The following is a 20,695-nucleotide window of genomic DNA, read 5'->3' on the forward strand; positions in this document are numbered from 1 at the left end:
AAGGGGTGGTGTGAGATGTTAGTAAAAGCTAACAAATAGAAATATATTATTAAAAGCTAGCGAATAGAACAATTGCAAAAGTAAAACCTTGAGAGGGAAGGGGGGATTAGAGAGCTTCTGAAGGGGATGTGTCTGTGTATTAGGTGAAGGTTACAGAACACATTTCAACAGTTAAAAAAAATGGAGTCTCTTGTGCTTAAATGAACAATACAGTGAATGTCCATGTCATTTCCCTCCTTTGGTTTGTCACCATTTTTCTCAGCGTTACATTCAGCCGATTGCTGGTAACTCCTGTTACATTGGTGCAGAGAGGCGGCGTCCAGTTCAGCTCTCTCCTAGCTTTCTCACAATAATGGGTTCATCAGGGCTAGTGGACCACTTGTGTTGGTACAGCAGGTAGTCGCACAGAGGCATAGCCAGATGAAGAAGTAAATAAAAATAGAAATAGGAACATCACAAATGTAAGCGCCTAGTTTCTGTAACCATGTTGCTATGCCATATAAAAAATGTATATACAACAGTCAGTGCAAAATACCTTTCACACCCCACCTTAAACTGCAGTGAGATAATTTAGTGTTAATCTGTGCTCTAATACTACTTTTTTAAGCTGAGCAATTTCTTCACCTAATAAACCTATATCAGTGATAGGTTAATAATCTCATCTGCAATTTTGGTGTAATTTATTCTTTTCATTGCTTCAATTCCCCATCCTGCCCAGGAAGGGAACCATGACCATGCCATGTCACCTTCAGTGATCTTTGCAAAATCTGAACATAGTCTAACAGATTAGAGTGAGAAGCCTGCAACTGTTGGGGAAAATATAGCCCTGTTTTGGGTGGCCCTCCAAATAAAATCCCATAGGGGGGGCAGCCCATGTGGTTGTTTAACCACTTGCTTACTGGGCACTTAAACCCCCCTCAGTCCCAGACCAATTTTCAGCTTTCAGCGCTGATGCACTTTGACAATTGCGCGGGCATACAACACTGTACCCAAATGACATTTTTTATAATTTTTTTCCCACAAATAGAGCTTTCTTTTGGTGGTATTTAAAGCGGTAGTAAACCTGCAATTTTTTTTTTTTTTTTTAAACCTGCAAAGCAAAATGCATAATGAGCTAGTATGCACCGCATACTAGCTCATTATGAAATACTTACCTTAGAACGAGGCCCCGACATCTGGCCCGATCCGCGCCGAGGGAGCTGACATGCTCCCTCGGCGTTTCTTCCGGCTATCGCGGTTCCGGCGCTGTGAGTGGCCGGAGCCGCGATATCGTCACTCCCGCGCATGCGCGCGGGAGATTTCATTCCCGGCCGGCCACTGACGGATTTTCAGGCTGAGAATCCCCTTGTGCGCATGCGGCGCTGCAGTCAGCGGCGCATACCGAGGGGAATATCTCCTAAACCGTACAGGTTTAGGAGATTTTTTTTTTACCTACATGTAAGCCTTATTATAGGCTTTCCTGTAGGTAAAAGTAAAAAATTTGGGTATACAACCACTTTAATTACAGCTCGGAGTTTTATTTTTTGCTAAACAAACAAAAAAAGATGCAAAAAAAAAATCATGTTTAATAGTTTGTTATAAAATTTTGCAAACGGGTAATTTTTCTCCTTCATTGAAGTGCGCTGATGAGGCGGCACTGATAGGCTGCACTGGTGGGCTGCATTGGTGGGCACTGATGGGCTGCATTGGTGGGCACTGATGGGCTGCATTGGTGGGCACTGATGGGCTGCATTGGTGGGCACTGATGGGCTGCATTGGTGGGCACTGATGGGCTGCTTTGCTGGGCACTGATGGGCTGCATTGGTGGGCACTGATGGGCACAGATAAGGAGGCACTGATGGGCACAGATAAGGAGGCACTGATGGGCACAGATAAGGAGGCACTGATGGGCACAGATAAGGTGGCATGGATGGGTGGCATGGATGGGTGACACGGATGGGCACTGATGGGTGGCACTGGTAGATGACACTGATGGGCACGGATATGTGGCACTGGGGTGCAGCACCTATGTTGAGGCAGATTGTGGGCACTGCTGGGTGGCACTGTGGGCACTGACGGGGGGGCCCTTTATTTTTTCTATTGTGGCACTGGCAGGGGGCAGGTGCGCACTGGCAGGGGGCAGGTGGTCACTAACAGTGCTGGCCACGATCGGGACTGATGTCCCGATTACGGCCGCTGGCGATCGGCTTTTTTTTTTCTCCTCGCGCTGACAGCGCGAGGAGGAATAATAGCCGATTACCGGCTCCGTTATATCACATGATCAGCGGTCATTGGCTGACAGCTGATCACGTGATAAGGGGTCGGGATCGACCCCTTGCACGGATCGGTGATCAGGCGAGTCTCGTAGACTGGCCGATCACATAGCGCACCGCACGGGCCCCTCAGGGGGCGCGCAGGGCGCTCGTGCACGGGACGACGTCTATTGACGTCGTCCCGGAAAAGGAGATCCACGCTGTAGCCGTCATTTGGCTATAGCGCGGATCTCAAGTGGTTAAGGGTAGTTTGTACACAATATAGGGCTAATGGCAAAACTTCCACCCATCCTTATCCTGTATCTGCTTTAATTTTTGCACATCTGTTTTTCAAAATTCCATTAAGTCTCTTAAAGTGGAGGTCCACCCTAAAGTGGACCTTCCGCTCATTGGAATCCCCCCCCCCCCTCCGGCGCCACAATTGGCACCTTTCACGGGGGAGGGGGGGGGGTGCAGGTACCTGTACAGTACAGGTATCTGCACCCACTTCCGGCGTAGATTCTGCAGAAGGTACGCTCCTTTCCGCAGAATCTAAGCCCCTTTCCGAAAGACCCCTGCTGTCTGCTGGGAAACACACGGATCCCAGAGACAGCGGGGACCATCCTTATTGCGCAGCGCGACTCGCGCATGCGCAGTAGGGAACCCGGGAAATGAAGCCAAAAGGCTCCACTTCCTGATTCCCATACCCAAGATGGCGGCGGCAGCACCCGAGAGACGATCGAGAGATCGGCTTCGGGTGCCGACATCGCGGGTGCGCTGGGCGGGTAAGTGTCATTATTTTAAAAGTCAGCAGCTGCAGTATTTGTAGCTGCTGGCTTTTAAAAAAAAAAAAAACGGCGGAACTCCCGCTGGACTCCCGCTTTAACTTTACCACTACTTTGTGGATAAGTTGTATGGAAAGTTTGCTGTATGTGAAGGGCTTCCATTACCTCTTTCATTAGTTCCCCAGTAAAATGGTTTCCTCTGTCATGCTCAATAGTTTCAGGAACTCCATATCTACAAACTATTTCAAAATTTTGTTTGCATTTGCTTTAGCTATCGGCCAGCACTCGAGCCAACTTTAGAATATCAACACACACTAAAGCGTACTCATAGGCGCCTATTCTGGGCATCTGACTGTAGTCTATTTTAATTCTTTGGAAAGGGAAATCTGGCTTAGGAGAATGCTTTTGGGTAACATGGACAGACCTCCCTGCATTGTATACAGCACAAGTGAGACATGAAGCACAAAACTTGGCTGTAAATGCACTAAATCCAGGTGCTATCCAATAGCAGTCAGTAAGTGCCACCATCATGCCCTTAGCAAGATTACTGACGCCATGTGCCAGTTGTGCTAAAACTGGGTACAAACTCCTGGGTAGACACCACCTGTTGTCAGCGCTCCACAGGCCTTGCTGATTTTGGGTAGCGTTACATTTGATCCACTTATCCTTCTCCATTGGGGTCCTGGTTCTGCAACAGAATTGGAGTTTCTACATCCCACTGCTCTTGATGGGAATCTGTCCCCGCTACCTGGGCGACCCCTAGAGTGGGTGTGACTCCAAATGCCATAAGGGCAGCATCCTTTGCCGCCTGGTCCGCTAAACTGTTTCCGCTGGCTGTCATGTAATTTCCCCTTGCATGCCCTTTTACCTTCAAGATGGCAACTTCTGTTGGTTTCTGAAAGACCTCAAATAGCCGCTTTATGAGTTTTGCATGTCTCACTGGCTTCCCTGCACTAGTCAGGAAGTTACATGCTTTCCAAATAGGCCCAAATTCGTGAGCTATTCCAAACACATATCTGCTGTCAGTGTAAACCTTTCCCCTTTGATTCTCTAGGAGATGACATGCTTTGACTACAGCACACAACTCCGCTCCCTGTGCTGACATCTGGGGTATCAATGCTTCCTGATGTAAAATGGTGTCTGTAGTGGTTACAGCAAACCCTGTGTGTGGCTGACCATCGGTGTAAAATCTGTAACCATCTACAAATAAGTGTGTCCCAATGTGATAAAGGCTCATCTTTTGCTGGTGTGACAGAGGCCCTTTCTACCTCCATCAGAGCCATGCAATCGTGAGAATAACTCTGATTCTACATCAGTACCATTTGTTGCATCTTCCTCATCAATTATAGGAAGAAGAGTAGCCAGATTTAAAGTAACACATCGTTTGATTGTTAAATTCGATGGAGCAAAAAGCAGACTGGTACTTGTCAAATCTACTGTCAGACACATGTCTGGTATTTACTTTATTCATGATTTCCTGTACTGCATGTGGCACATGCAGGATCAGATTAGACTCTAGTACAAGCTCAGTTACTTTGTCTAGCAGCAAAATGTAGGCTGCTATGGCTCGCATACAATTGGGGGAGCCTTTGCTGACAAAGTCTAATGAGGCCGATACATACATCACAGGCCTCTGTTTGTTTGTCTCCATGTAGCTGGGTGAGTACACCTGCAGCAAATCCATTGACTTCATGACAGAACAACGAGAAAGTCTTAGTATAGTCAGGAAGTCCAATGGCGGGAGCTTCAGACAAAATTTTAATAAGCTCCTTCATCTGCAATTGTGCTATGTGAGTTTGAAAGGGTTTCTAGTGGCAGCCTCATATAGAGGAGCCATAAGTTGTGATGCATTTGGAATGCAGTCCCTACAATATCCCACTAATCCCAGGTAGTTGCCACACATTTCTTGGCTTTTCAAATTTTTGTAGAATTTTAACTTGATCTGGGGTTAGGAAACAGATTCCATGAGAAATGCAGTGACCCAGATCACTTTCTCTTGGCAGTATTGTACCTTACCTTTGCTAACTTTGTTGTTGCTGTTAAACATTACTGTTTCTCTGCTACAAACGTCCCTTCTATCATAACAAATTAGCAAATAGTCTATGTACTGAAGTGTGATGTGGGTGTGAGGGGGGTACTGTTTAATCTGTGGGAGATGGGCTCCTGGTTTCATTTTTATCATGACTGAGGTGCAATCCAGCAGACCTACATCATATTTGCTGGTGGCCCATAATTCAGCAGGAATCGCTTTCATTTCTGGTGGAAATGGCAGAGTGGAATCTTGGATTAAAAATACTCCACAGGCAGAATTTAAAACGTCTCCTGACAGACTACTGACCACTTGGACTCCTGTAGTAGTGTGGTCTGTTTTGCTAAAATTTGGTTCAGAATGTCAGCTCCCAAAAGATTGGTAGGAACGGTGTCTGAAACTAACACTTTAGTGACAATTTCTATTTGCCGTCCTAGCCTGAGTTTTGAGTTTCCTGGCTTGGACTCAACCAAATCAGCAGAGGTCCCGGTTAGGGCCGGTTCACACAGCGAGGCGCGGCGAGGCGTCTCCGACTTGCCTCGCCGCGACCTGCGGGGATCTCAGCGGCAACTTGCAGAGGACTTCTGTATAGAAGTCAATGCAAGTCGCCCCCGAAGTCGCCCAGAAGTAGTACAGGAACCTTTTTTCTGAGTCGGAGCGACTCGAGTCGCTCCTCTCAGAACGGTTCCATAGTACTGAACGGGGGCGACTTGCGGGAGCGAGGCGAGGCGAGCCGTGTCGCCTCGCATCGCTGTGTGAACCGGCCCTTAGGCCAACACAAGAGGTAACATTTTGTAGATAATAATCCTGGAGGTAAGTCTTCTATATTAAAACACTTCAGCTTGCACCAGTGTCTATTAAACAGGTTAATTCTGTTTCTCCTCCAGAATAGGGGAGTTCTTGTAAAAATTATTTTACTCTGGCCTCGAGATGATTGTCTCCCCTATTTAACATGATTGATACTGGCATGCCATTTTCCTATGCCTGATCCACTGCTTTAATAAGAAGCTGATGAATGTCAGTAGCAGAAACATCATATGCTTCCTGTGCAGCGCTAAGTTTGCAAACCCAATTGGATTCTTTCTGGGATCTCCCAATCCCTCTAATATGGCGCTCATCTTTTGGGGACTAAAATGTACATGCCATTTAATTTGAGACTTGCTGTCAACAGCATTACCTTCAAAAACAAATTGGGTTCTGACAGGATAAACTGCAACAGATTGCTCTGTGCCAGGGGAAAAAGGGGTGGCATCTCCATCTTCCTTCTCTCTTCATCTTGCTGCCACAATTTGGAAATTATGGTTTGCTCCGGAAGTTCAGACTCTTTCACTGGCCAAAGCCTCGAGTTCAGAGAGATCTAGTTTTGCATATGTGCCTTTTGATTTATGCCAATCATCTATTTTTAGTATACAAGCCAAAATCCTCTTTGTAGGTTGATATGGGGCTGTTAAACCTCTGCTTTCTACTATATTTCCCAGCTCATCTTGTGTGTTCCATGTAATCGAATTCTTTTTCTTTTGTGCGTGGACACCTTAAAGCCAAACTGGCAGCCACATAAGGTGGGGAGTCGTCCTCTACAGACTCTTCTGACCAAACATAGTAGATTTGGGCAGTACTTTTATTAAACATCTCCGTCAAGCCAGTTTGATTTGCTACTTTAGCTTCTGTCTCCCATGTGCAAGCTATTCTCCACGTTCACTGCACATTAGTGGGCCCTAAGAGTCCAGAAAAGTTTTCCATACTTGTAAATCCAAAGTCCCTTCAGATTTTAAAGGTTTAAAGACTGCGAGGAGAGGACATAGTAAGTGTGCACTGACACGTAGGTACACATAGGCACACAAATCGCCTCCCCCTCCCAGTGTCACTGATTGCAGTGATCATTTATTTACTGATCACTGCATTTAGTGTCAGTTGTGACAGTAAAAAGTGTCAGGGCAGTTAGTGTTAGGTCCAGGGTAGCCCCCTACCCCCCCCCCCCCAATAAAGGTTTAACCCCCTGATTGCCCCTAGATTTAACCCTTTCACTTTCACTAAGCAATGGTTTTTCTGATCGCTGCATTGGTGTCACTGGTGCCGCTAGGTAGCTAGTTATTTTTTTAGGTTCACCGCCAGGTTTTTATAGCATTAGGTACCCCCATATACTAACCAATAAAGGTTTTAACCCCCTGATTGCCCCTAGTTAACCCTTTCACCAGCGATCACCGAATAAGGGTCACTGGTGACGCTGGTTAGCCAGTTGGTTATTTAGGTTCCCTGTCAGGTTTTTATATTGCATCAGGGACCCCCATATACTACCTAATAAAGGTTTTAACCCCCTAATTGCCCCTAGTTAACCCTTTCACCAGTGATCACTGTATAAGTGTTACGGTTGACTCTGGTTAGTTTGCTTTTTATAGCATCAGGGCACCCACCATTTATTACCCAATAAAGGTTTAACCCCCTGATCACCCGGCGGGTGATATCAATTAGGTTTTAGGGTCAGATAGGGTCTGCGTTGCCCCAGGCAGCTCTAGGTTAGTGCCAGTACCGCTAACACCCACACGCAAAGCATACACCTCCCGTAGTGGTATAGTATCTGAACTGATCAATATCTGATCTGATCTATACTAGCGTCCCCAGCAGTTTAAGGTCCCAAAAAAATGCATTGTTAGCGGAATCAGCCCAGATACCTGCTAGCACCTGCGTTTGGCTCCTCCGCCCACCCAAGTGCAATATCGATCGATCACTGTCGCTTACAAAACACTAAACGCATAACTGCAGAGTCAGGCCTGATCCCTGCGATCGCTAACAGGTTTTTTTGGTAGAGTTTTATATTTAAATCCTGAAGGCGGTGCTTGGTTTTCGGGATTCCGTACACGGCTAGGCTCCCAAAAAGTCCCCCACATGTGGTATCCCCGTACTCAGGAGAAGCAGCAGAATTCATTTTGGTGTGTAAGTTCACATATGCCCATAGCATGTGTGAGCAATATATAATTTAGTGACAACTTTGTGCAAAAAAAAAAAAAAAAAGTTTGTAATATTCCCGCAACTTGTGGCAAAATATAAAACATTCTATGGACTCAACATGCCTCTCAGTAAATAGCTTGGGGTGTCTACTTTGTGCTATTTTGGCATTTTATGGCCTTCAAAACTGATAGGTAGTGAGGAGTAAAATCAAAAATTTGCACCCTTAGAAATCCTGAAGGCAGTGATTGGTTTTCGGGGTGCCGTACGCGGCTAGGCTCCCAAAAAGTCCCACATATGTGGTATCCCCGTACTCAGGAAAAGCAGCAGAATATATTTTGGGGTGCAATTCCACATAGAACTATGGCATGTGTGAGCAATATATCATTTAGTGACTTTTTGTAAACTTTTTTTTTTTTTTTGTGTCATTCAATCACTTGGGACAAAAAAAAATATTCAATGGGCTCAACATGCCCCTCAGCAATTTCCTTGGGGTGTCTACTTTCCAAAATGGGGTCATTTGGTGGGGGGGGGGTTTGTACTGCCCTGCCATTTTAGCACCTCAAGTCATAAATTAAAACCTGTGTAAATTTCAGAAAATGTACTCTAGTTTGTAGACGCTATAACTTTTGCGCAAACCAATAAATATATGCTTAGTGACTTTTTTTTTTACTAAAGACATGGCGCTGAATGCATTTTGGCCTAAATGTATGACTAAAATTTAGTTTATTCGATTTTTCTTATAACAAAAAGTAGAAAAAAACTTTTTTTTTTTTTTTTTTTAATTTTCAGTCTTTTTCCTTTTATATCGTAAAAAATAAAAATCTCAGAGGCAATCAAATACCATCAAAAGAAAGCTCTATTTGTGGGAAGAAAAGGAAACAAATTTCGTTTGGGTACAACATTGCATGACCGCGCAATTGCCAGTTAAAGCAGTGCAGTGCGAAATTGTAAAAAGATCTCTGGTCCTTAGGCTGACAATTGGTCCGGGGCTTAAGTGGTTAAATCCTTCTTTAGGACTCTCCATCTGCCTCTGACTTTCATTGGTGCCAACGATCCGTGATCTGCCTTATTGCTGTGTGCTTCTATTAGGGAGATTCACCCTTTCTATTTGTGCCCTTTGCTGTCATCAATGAAAGTAAAAGAAAACCCCAAATTTTGGGTTGTCCTCAGAAATTTAATGGAGGGGAAATCTTCTGATGGGGACACTAGTTCTGATAACCTGGGGGTCCCCAAGGAATTCCCTTAATTTGCAGGGATTTCCTCTCCCTTCCTGTTTTGACTATGGGCAGTAAATGAAGGGAAATCTCCAAAATGGCACCTGGATGATGAAAAAGAACCTGGCGAGTTATATCCCTCCTTTACTCTATCCAAAATGGAAAATAAGTTTTGCCTATAGTTCTGTTTTAAGCACTTAATTTGAGTCTTGGTTGTATCTTGTATAAAATGTTTATACATTGAGTGACTTTTCATATTAACGAGCTGGTGCTTGGTTGCTAGGTCCTAATCACCAGGGGGTCAACTTGAAAAGTTACCTTTGCCAGCTCCTCCTCTGTCCTGAACTGTGCTGCCTCTCTCTCTGCTGTTCACTGATGACTGTGGGGGAGGCTGTGGTGGAGGAGGCTGAGAGCGGAAAGAGGACAAGCAGCTAGCAATAGCGATCTACCTGTCACCTACAAACAGTCAACAGGTAGCCAGCGCTATCGACGGGTTGCCCACCCTGGCTATAGGGAAATGCTCTTCTCTAGTAAATGTTTACTCCTGCTGCTGCATCTCAGCCAATCGGGAGGGAGAGACCCAGGAGTACCTCGGGTCTCCTCTCATGCACATCGCCGGATCGAGATCAGGCATAGGCAAGTATGAGGGGGGGCGCTGCACACTGAGGGTTTTTTACCTTCATGCATAGAATGCATAAAGGTAAAAAAAACTTCAGTCTCGTTTGCAACCACTTTAAGCAAAAGCATAGACCAGGATTAAAATATAGAGAAACCGCATACTCCGCAAGTGATTGCATCAGCTGCAAGAAAGTGCTTAAAAAACTGAGGGTTTAAAGTGGTTGTAAACCCTTACAAACCACTTTGACCTACAGGTAAGCCTAGATTAAGGCTTACCTGTATGTCCAAGAAATATCTCCCAAACCTTCACGATTTAGGAGATATTTACCAAAAGACAGGCACCGTTGTCTACGGTGCTCAGGTGCACTGAGTATATGTCCTGCGATATGTCATTAGTGGCGGCTCCCGTGCGCAGGAGTGATGTCATTGCTCCTCCAGTGCTGTGAGTGGCCGGAGCAGTGATACCTGGAAGAAGATGGACGCTCCGTGCTACAGGGGACAGTGGTGACATCGCTGGCTCCTGTGTCAGGTAAGTGACACATTATGGGATACTATGCTATGCATAGTAGCGCATTATGCTTTAACTTTGTAGGGAGACAAAGAGGAAGTAAACCCATTACGGTTTACTTCCTCTTTAAGATCACTTTAATGCCGACATTCATGTTTGGATTAAATCAAAAAGCATGACAAAATGTTGGCATTTTGACCCTTACTATAAATCTAGGATCTGTGTCAAGATTAGTAAAATTTTGATTTCTCTTATACTCACCGACCGACACAGCTCCTCTGTAACAAAATGCGTCGTTAGCCCTATCACTGGAGATTACTAGGCAAAGTTGTAATACACTTCAGAACTTTATTTCCGCCCAGGGGGCGGTCCCTAGGTTACAATCCCCACAGATTGCCCTAGCAGCCTCAGTTTTATTTTGCCTAGTGGGCCCATAGGTCTGTGTTTTGTTTTTTTATGCAGAAGCTTGGCTTTTTGCACAAGATGAATGATCCTGTGATCTTCTATCAACAGCCGGCTGGGTGACAGGCTGGTTCTCTTATCCTTGTAGTCTCCCCAGTCCGGCCATCGAGCGTGTGCAGGTCGCAGCTACGGCTTGGCAGGCCATGACATACCTCAGCTCCGGAGGTGGTGGGTGAGCTTTTATGTTCCGGGGCATACATATGACCGGGCTACTGATGTCTGCGTCACAGTATGCTGGGCCAGTAGACTTCACTGTACTGACCAGGAGTTGGCTACAATGGAATGTCTCCCAGCACTTCAGGACTGGTAAGTACAGCTCTCCCTGTCTCGGCAGGGTTGGGCAGCTGGGCATTCCTTGGGAGGTCGATTCGGGGCGCCCCCTCCCCCCCCTCTCTTCTCTTCCCTGTCTCTAACTCCCCCCTGCCCCTCCTCACGGGGGGGGGGGGGGGGCGCGGTAGTGGACATGTACTGAGCGGTGTGTGTGTGCCCTGGGCTCTCACCTGGTTTCTGGCTGTGCTGGGGTGCTCGGGTATTGTGTGCTTTACTCCCGGAGGGTGCCTGTGAGGTTTGCCCCTGTGTTGGTGCAGCGCTGTGTCTGCCACATGTTTTCATTCTGCCTCTCATGGCGCTGCCTGGTGGCCATTTTCAGTGTGAGCAAGGGACAGCATGCTTCTGGGCTTCAGGCGGCCATTTTCCCGGTGATCCTTATTTAGAACACTGGTGGCCATTTTCTTGAAGCCAGACCACGTTTTTTGTGCTCTAGCAGCAGCTCCTGTGCCCCCAGCTTCCTGTTTTGTTATCACAGAGCACTGGGAGGCCTTCTGTGTAATCTGGACACGTGTTTCAGATCGATCAGCACGATCGTTCACCGATCATGCTGACTGGCTGCCACCGACACAGCTTTGGTCCCTCTGCATCTGGGAGCGCTAGGGATCTACAGGCACTGCTGTAAAACAGCGCAGAGCTCCTCAGGGTGGTGAGGGCGGGACTGTCACTGTCCTAAGGCCCCTTCGGTTGGCAGACAGGGTAGGGTCAGCATGGCTTCAAAAACTGGTGTTTCTTCCCCCGAAATCCAGGCAATTGCAGTCGGTCACCAGCGGACTGCGCGGTCCCTATGGACACCCTGACGGCGGTCCTCAATTTGTCCGTTGCCAAGATAGAGGCGGTGCGTGGGAAGAAAGGTGCTAAAAAGCGGCCCCTGCTCCCCCCCCCCACCGTCCTCTTGGGAGAGCTCTGACGCAGACTCTGGTCCTGACCCCTGCTCTGTCTTGTCAGATGACGCTGACCAGGACCGTTCGGACAGTGAGGATGAGTCCCCGACCAGGCCGGGTGCGACAAAGCGAGTGTTGGAGAATCTGCTGATGTACCAGTCCCTTTTGGGTCCCGCAAGCCAGCACGTTCACCTAAGGTATTCCCGTATCTGACTTATTTTGACAAGTTCATTTACAAGGAATGGGGTCGCCCACAACGGACATTTTCGGTCCCCAAATACATGGCGGTGCGTTACCCCTTTGAGGAAAGCCTTCTCAAGAAATGGTCGGCTCCTCCAGGCATGGACCCCCCAGTATCCAGGTTAAATAAAGTAACCACGATCCCGGTTGAAGGGACTCCTGCATTCAAGGATCCCACAGACAGGAAGGCTGAGGCGGTGGCTTGTTCCTGGTTTACGGTTGTGGGGTCAGCCATGCGACCTGTACTGGCATCCGCACTGGTGTCGCAGACACAGAGTGGGCAAAACTTTTGCACCATGAATTGGGAGAACAGGCTTCCCCTGTCTGCGTGGAACTAGCAGACCAACTACTGCAAGGCCTAAAGTACATCTGTGACGCGGCCCTGGATACTCTCACTCTGTTATCCAGGGCTTCAGTGTCAGCTGTGGTGCTGAGGCGCCTGATTTGGCTAAAATGCTGGTCTGCTGACCAGGCATCCAAAAAAGCCCTGACGGACCTTCCTTTCCTTGGCGACCGGCTCTTTGGAGCCTTGTTGGATGACCTTATTAAAAATACTACTGGTGGTAAGAGTACAATACTCCTACAGGCCAGGAAAGCTAAGGAGCCACGCCGTAGGCAAGGGCCCTCTTTTTCCGCTCACAAGCAGCTTTTTCGTCCGCCCGGAGCTTCCAGCATACCTGTATCCCCGGTTCGCCAGGAGGCCTTGTTGGGAGCGGTAAGGGATTTGGTGAATCGCGGGGTGATTGTACCAGTTCCGGAATCTAACGCTTCCAGGGATTCTACTCAAATCTGTGGTTCCCAAGAAGGAAGGGGTACGTCCAATCTTGGACTTGAAAGCCCTCCATCGCTTTGTAAAAGTGCAGAGGTTCAGAATGGAATCAGTTCGCTCAGTAGTTACTGCGCTCCATCAAGGGGACTCCCTGGCGTCCTTAGACATCCAGGATGCGTACCTGCACATACCCATATGCCTACGGCATCAAAAATTTCTGCGTTTTGCAGTCGGGGAAGCCCATTACCAATTTGTGGCTCTTCCTTTTGGTCTGGCATCAGCCCCCCAGTCTTTACCAAAGTTCTGGCTCCAGTATTGGCGTTGCTGAGACAACGTGGGATCGAAATCATGGGCTACTTAGACTATCTCCTGAGAGCTTCTTCCGCCTCAGAATTAGGAGGAGGATGTGGCGATCACCACTGCAAGAATTTGGGTGGCTGTTGAACCTAAAGAAGTCGGTGATTGTACCGACCCAGCGTCTGGTTTGCTGTTGGACTCCATGGAAGCGAGAGTTTTTCTCCCCTCAGACAAATTGCAGACTCTCAGATCCGCGGTCAAACTACTGATGAACAGCAAGTGGTCATCGCTCCGGTTTTGCATGCGAGTACTTGAAATCATGGTAGCCTCCTTCGAGGCGGTACCCTATGCCCAGTTCTACACCAGAGTGCTGCAGAAGGAGATTTTGTTAAAATGGGACAAATATCAGTTGTCCTTAGATCGACAGATCCAGGTGAGCCAGCCAGTCAGGGACTCTCTGATCTGGTGGTTGAGGTCCCCGGTGATTCAGTCCAGAAAATCGTTTCTTCCTCCTGAACTGGACGGTGATCACTATAGACGCCAGTCTATCCGGCTGAGGTGGAGTGATGGGGGTTCATTCGGCTCAGGGCCTCTGGTCGACGAAAGAATCAGAGTTGCCGATCAATCTGCTCGAATTGAGAGCGATCAGGCTGTGTCTCCACACATGGTTGGTGAGTCTTCAAGGGCATCCGATCAGGATACAGTTGGACAACGCCACGGCTGTGGTGTACGCAAATCGGCCAGGGGGAACAAGAAGCTTAGCTGCTGCTCAGGAGGACACTCACATACTTCGATGGGCAGAGCGACATGTACCAGCCTTGTCGGCCATTTACATCCCGGGGGGGGGGGGGGGGGGGGGACTGGCAGGCGGACTGTCTAAGTCGACAGATGCTGGACCCAGGAGAATGGGCATTGCATCCGGAGACATTCAAGCTGCTATGCCTGAAGTGGGGAACACCAGATGTAGATCTACTGGCCTCTATCTCAATCAGAAGGTGCCAAGATCCGTGTCCAGGACAAGAGACAACACTGCTGTTTTTTTGTGGGTTTAGTTTCACTAGTTCCCACCTGCCATGGATGAAGTTTTTATGCTGTTTTTCCCACCCCTTGTTTGGCACTGCTTGGGGACGTCCCATTTTGTTAGAGAGGAGCTGTGTCGGTCGGTGAATATAACTCACCGTAAAATCCTTATCTCTGTAATTCACCGATCAACACAGCACCCACCCCTCCTTTTTTTTTTTCTCTTTACGTTATTCTGCTTGTTGACGTACTGAGGCTGCTAGGGCAGTCTGTGTGGATTGTAGCCTAGGGACCGCCCCCTGGGCGGAACTAAAAGCTCTGAAGTGTTGTATTAAAACTTTGCCTAGTATTCTCCAGTGATAGGGCTAACAACCAATTTTGTTACAGAGAGGTGGTGTCGGTCAGTGAATTGCAGAGAAAAGGATTTTACGCTGAGTACAAAAATCCTATTTTTCAGCGACTGGAAAGAAATATGTAGTAGGCATGTATGGTTAGTGTGAACCTCATTTGATTTCATTCGGTGTTCGTATCTAGCAGTGTAAGTTTTCCACTACCTGCTGAGCTATTTTCTCGCCTCCTTATTTAAACCAGAAGCTTCTTGGGTAATATTGCTTAAAAGGAGAGCTTTGGCTAAAAGACTTGCCTCCTTTCTGGCACTCTCCCCTGCAATAATTTTTCTGGCATTTGATATCTCCAAGAACATTCTGTGAGTCAGAGCTCCAAAGAAACAGCGCTCTGCTAGCATACAGTAAAGCAGAGAGCAGCGCTGACGTGAGCGCTGTTCTTTGCAAAATCAAAGACCACCTAGGACTTGACTGAAGGGGTCCCCGGCTTGACCTGCCAAGAGACACATGGAAAAGGTGTATGTGTGTGTATATATATATTATGTAATGTATACGTGTATTTTATATATATATATATATATATATATATATATATATATATATATATATATTTAATTATATAATGTGTGTGTGTGTATATGTATGTTTCTAACATTGTTTCTAAAACATACACCCTTAATGTGCGTTGAAAAAAAAATACAGGGAGTAGAAATTACAGGATCTAAAGAAATCCTCTGTTTTCCAACCATTAAAAGTAAATGTATTATATAGGTGAATGATGTGAAGCCTGAGAAGGAGAAACAGAAGAAAAACATTTCTGCTGAAACCCCTGTTCACATAACTGCCAGTAGTGAGCCTGTCCCAATTTCCGAAGAGGCAGAGGAGCTTGATCAGAAGACTTTCAGCGTTGTAAGTTTTTTTTTTTTTTTTTTTTTTTTTTTTTTAAACTTTGTAATATACCCTTACCGTTTCTGAATTTGGTTTTGTTTTCCTTGTGCTCTTGGGTAGAGAGAGGCATTAGTAGACATCTGAGTTCCAATTTAAGAGCGAATTATGGGTTTAACTTGGCCACCAGAGGCGATTCAGTTCGCATTGTGCGCTATACAAGTATTTCATTCATTCACCACAGGATAGGTTGTTCATCAACACTCTGGAATTGTTGGATGGCTTTTCTCAGCTGTCAGCATTGGGGGAATGGGCACTTCACCCAGAGGTGTTTGAACCTGCATGCCAGGATGATCCACATCCAGAATTTCCCCACCTTCAACAATGTTTTTCAATGTAAAGCTGTACAGATTCATATCCAGAACCAAGGACCCCTGTGTGTTCATGGTGGATTGTCTGATGAGGCCATGGGGATTGAGTTCTCCCTGATTTATGCCTTTCTGCTGTTACAACTTCTACCCCATCTGCTTTGCAACATTCGGGTAGGAGGCATTCTGGTGATTCTGATGACCACACCCTGGCTTTTGAACCCATCCAGGATAATCCCTTCGTTTTTCTGACACACAAGATTACTTTTCTGGTTGCCATTACTTCAGCTTGCAGAGTTTGAGTTGGCTGCTCTTGTAAGGAACCATTCCTGGTGGGCCATCATAACCAGGTGGCCTTGTGGCCTCAGTTGGCCTTTTTGCTTAAGGTGGCTTTCTTCCATTTTAACCATGATATCCTATTGCCCATTTTCAGTCAGTATACCTGAAGGCAATTACTACAGTTAGTCAGCCTGACTCCCTCTTTTTGCTTCCTGAAAGTGCACAAAAGGGTCACACAGCTTCCAAATGCAGTTTCTTGTTTGATCTTTTGGCTTACTTCCCAAGCTTACAGTCTGAAAGCAAAAGTTCCGTTGTTCTCAGTGATGGCACATTTACATTTACCAGGTACATTGGTGCTTCCGTAGCTCAAGTTTGTAAGGATGCTACCTGGCATGACGGGAAGCTGTGCAGATCTTTCATGGATGCTCCCCAGTCCATCAAGAGACAATCAGATCTACTTGCAGCCACGAGTGAGATCGGTCACATGTAGAGAGGGAGAGGAATACTCATTGTGCAGTATCCAAAAACCAAGTAATCTACTTTCACATATCAGGTGGGCATGATAACCTCACCCCTGAAACTGATTGTCTCTTGGCAGTCTGAGGAGCATCGAAGTGAGATTGTGCACAGCTGCATGTCATGCTATTAGATCCTGAGCTGAAGCAGAGCTGCACTGTTTGTCTATCCATACAACCAAGTTTTTCTCACTAAGGTGCAACCAGACCTTTAAAGAGGTCTTAGTGTCTGGTAATAGGTGATATTATCTTCCATCTTCTTGGTGGGTCTCCTGCTCCGCCGCTGTAATTCGGCGAAGCCGCGATGACGTCACTCCCACGCATGCGCAAGGGAGCCGACGCTCACGGCATATCGCCATTGACCGTGGCGTGCTCAGTGCGCCTGTGTGCCGCTGTCTACAGCGGTGCCTGTCTTTTGGCAAATATCTCCTAAACCGTGTAGGTTTAGGAGATATTTCTTGGACCTACAGGTAAGCCTTAATCTAGGCTTACCTGTAGGTCAAAGTTGGTTGTAAGGGTTTACAACCACTTTAAACATCAGTAAAGCACTAAAACTAGTGGTGCTTTACCGCTAACAGACCCGCCGCACCTGTGTGAAAGGGGTCTTATAGCATTTCTCCCCAACACAAAACTCCGGCTTCTTTTATCATTATATGTGACGTAGATGTTTTCAGAAGTTATCAGGCTGATAACAGAAGAATGGGGCAAGAGACAGCTATGGGACATAGTGCTTTGAAGAGAGATAAGAAAACACTGCAGATATGTGCCCAGCTTAAATTTCATGAATCAGGTTTACATCCACTTTAAGTAAACCTTTGCAGAGACACACTAGAGTTCTGTCATTGCCAATCGCTTTCTGAAAATGTTAGTAGTTTGGCTAGTACACTGAACAAATAGGTGCAGTAAGAGGTTTGAGGCGTTGATTTGAAACGGAGATGCATATCTAAAGTCAGACGTCTGTATTTGCATGCTTACCTCCACCTTCCAGCAATTCCTCCTTGGCTTCTGCGATCATCTCTCAAGGCTTCTTCAGGGTGTCAGGTTTTTGTCTACTTGATTGGATAGCGGGGAATGAGGTTATCTCATGCACGCACATGGGAATCGGTAATTTGGCACAGTTGGTGTGCCCAGAATGCGCAGGCCAATGTACATTCAATAAAAAGCAACAAGCAGGGGGATAAATGTCTTATTGCAAAAGAGACAAAGGCATGTCTCATCTGCAATAAAAAGCTGCTTGCAGTTTTATTGTAGGCTTAGTTGCACTTTAAGGGAATTCTGCATGAGTTTGAGGATAAAGGATGGGTGATAACAAAATTGGGTTATAAAATATACAGAATGGCAGTGCTGCTAAACCTAGCTAGATGACCCATCATGAGAGAGATAAATTCCGATTTTTTTTTTTTTTTTCAGTTAAAAGATTTCACGCAGTTGCGTGCACATCAGGATAATTGTACTAATCAGTTAATAAGCATTATCCTAATAATCACTATCCTGAAGTGATTGTGTGTAACTCTGCTGAGGGCTATCATTGAAAATGATATTCAGAGAAAAAGTGGAGCCTCTCCATAATGGGTCCTGTAGTTTAGAAAGCGTTGGCATTCTGTATGTTCTTTATCTGGATCTGTTCATTTTCAAGTGAAGTGGACAAGCTGGCAGCTCTTGTATAGATTAAGCGCATTGTAATCTTATTGTACTTGTAACATTGGGTTATACCTTGTGTGTGTATATAGTTTACCTGTGTACATAAGTATGTGTTGTATCCTGTCTTGAAGACTTTACAACCTCCCACTCCTCTCCAACACCCATGTAGCAAAAATGATTCTTTAAGGTTACCCCAAAAATTACGCAATAACACCTACTTTGTAGAAATTAAAAGCTTTGGGTTTCTTCTGACTCTGGTTCCAGTGCAGCAGGAAGCACTACTAATTGGCTTTTCAGGTCAGCACAGGCAGTTGCAATCCCCGTCTACCCACTCCATGGTGTCTGTCAGGTAAAAATTTAAGAGTGGTGTGTTTTTTTTTTTTTTGTTTTTTTTTTTTTTTGCCTGTTATTGGAGAGGAAAAGAAGAAAGGTAAATGAGCCATGTTCACAAATAGATCTTGCTAACATTTTATATATTATCATTTAAAGTGTAAGGAGAGGATGAGGCCAGTTAAGGCAGCATTGAAACAACTGGATCGACCTGAAAAAGGACTCTCTGAGAGAGAACAGCTGGAGCACACCAGGCAGTGCCTCATCAGAATTGGGGATCACATTACAGAGTGCTTAAAAGAATATGCAAACCCTGAACTAATTAAACAGTGGAGGAAGTAAGTACTATCTGTATATTTAGATTTGTCAAATATGTATGTTTGAATCGGTCTCCAAACTGTGGCCCGATGCTGCCCTTTGCTTTTTTTTTTCTGTCCCTTTTGACATTATAACCCCCCGCCCCCACAGTCAGCAAGTTTCTGCCACTGACACCAACAATGGGTTACTATTCTTCCCACTGACACCATTGACAGGGCACTATTCCTCAAATTGGTACCATTGATGAGACCCTATTCCTCTCGCGGACACAAATGATGGCGCTCTCTCGCCCACTGATCCCAAACATGGGGCACTATTCCTCCCACTGATAACAAGATGGGGCATTGTTCAATTCCACTGATGTCAGGAAATTTTTATCTCCCACTGGCCACAGTTCAGCCCCCTAAAGTTTCAAGGACAGTAAAGTGGCCCCTGGTTTATAAAGTATGGAGATCCCTGGTTTAGATGGTAGATGTCATTGAAACTATATATTTAAGCTCCCATCAGTCCTAATATGGCTTAACCTGTAGGGCCATTTTTTTAAAGCCTATAGATCGAAAACAATCAAATAATTTTAATATCTTTAAGAGGCTGAGGCATTCCCCAAAGCTGCATGTATACTAGGGGCTTGTATGTGTAGCTGTAGGAGGCGAGGAATACCACTGTTAGGATTGGGTCAGAATTGTGACAGCATCCTGGCGAGATCTTTTTACTTGGGTTCAGACTAAACACTAGTCTTGAATGCAGTTTATCCTGGTGGCTATTAACCCTCGCTGTGTTAGAAGTTAAGTGCCAGGAAGAGGACTGGGCACACCGCAGAGGGGTATGTCCACAAAGCAGCAGCCTGCACAACGTTGGACATTTACATGTAAGTGATGATGACTGTAGCTATAGGGGGGAAAAAATTGACTTATAGTGATTAACTTATCAAAGTTAAAAATTTATGTATAGATATAACGTTACTGTACGCTTTAAAACGACACCTTTGCAACAAAGTGTACAGCCGTGAGAAGCTCTATGTCATTGTCTAGGCGGGAGGTCAGGAAGTGGTATAACTGCGACCCAGCCGCTGGCTTTAGCACCTCCTGTGAACAAGACTTTATCCCTAAAGAAGTAGATGAAGGTGACAGGTCAGAGGCAAGTGCAAATTTCAGAATCCAAGAAGGGTTTCTCTGATAAACAGCCTTAATCTCTAAGGAGTAGCCTAGGTCCCAGTTCCATAAGACTTGGACCCCCAAGTCCTCCCCCTTCTGGAGACAAGTCATGAGTGTACTTCTATCTGCCTTTACTGCCACCTGGACAGTGTGGTGTCCAGAGGTTACAAGCCAGAGTTTTGTTGCTTTTTACAGCCACAAACAGTGGTTTTCTTTGAAGCTCTGGAAAGACTGCTGTCCCAGGCCATTATTGCACCCATACAAGAGGGGGAGAAATCTCATGACTTCTATTCCAACCTTTTAGTGGTTCTTAAGCCAAACGGCCTATTGTGGCTCTCAAGTTCATGAAAGTACAAACATTCTGAATAGAATCCATCCATCGATTAAGGGGGATGTTTTCATCATAGGGGTTTCCTGACAGTGTATTTCAAAGATGCCTAGCTACACATCCCAATTTTCAGGCCTCACAAGTGGTTTCTGCAGTTCACAGAAGGATTGTTTTTACCAGTTTGTGGCATTACTTTTGTCTGT

At 45.9% G+C, this 20,695-nt stretch overlaps 1 protein-coding gene across 2 annotated transcripts in view; it reads left to right on the forward strand.

The window, feature by feature from the left end:
* CHD1 (chromodomain helicase DNA binding protein 1) overlaps positions 1–20,695 on the forward strand; it is a 162,130-nt gene that overhangs the window by 128,213 nt on the left and 13,222 nt on the right. For both annotated transcript variants that reach the window (XM_077462337.1, XM_077462338.1), the window contains 2 exons: positions 15,446–15,583; positions 18,852–19,030. In XM_077462337.1, coding sequence (XP_077318463.1) covers positions 15,446–15,583; positions 18,852–19,030 — 317 coding nt within the window. The remainder of the gene's footprint in view (positions 1–15,445; positions 15,584–18,851; positions 19,031–20,695) is intronic.

This window comes from Lithobates pipiens, unplaced genomic scaffold, assembly GCF_037356315.1.
Source record: "Lithobates pipiens isolate NorthernLeopardFrog02 unplaced genomic scaffold, aLitPip1_a1.2 Scaffold_3, whole genome shotgun sequence".
NCBI lineage: Eukaryota > Metazoa > Chordata > Amphibia > Anura > Ranidae > Lithobates > Lithobates pipiens.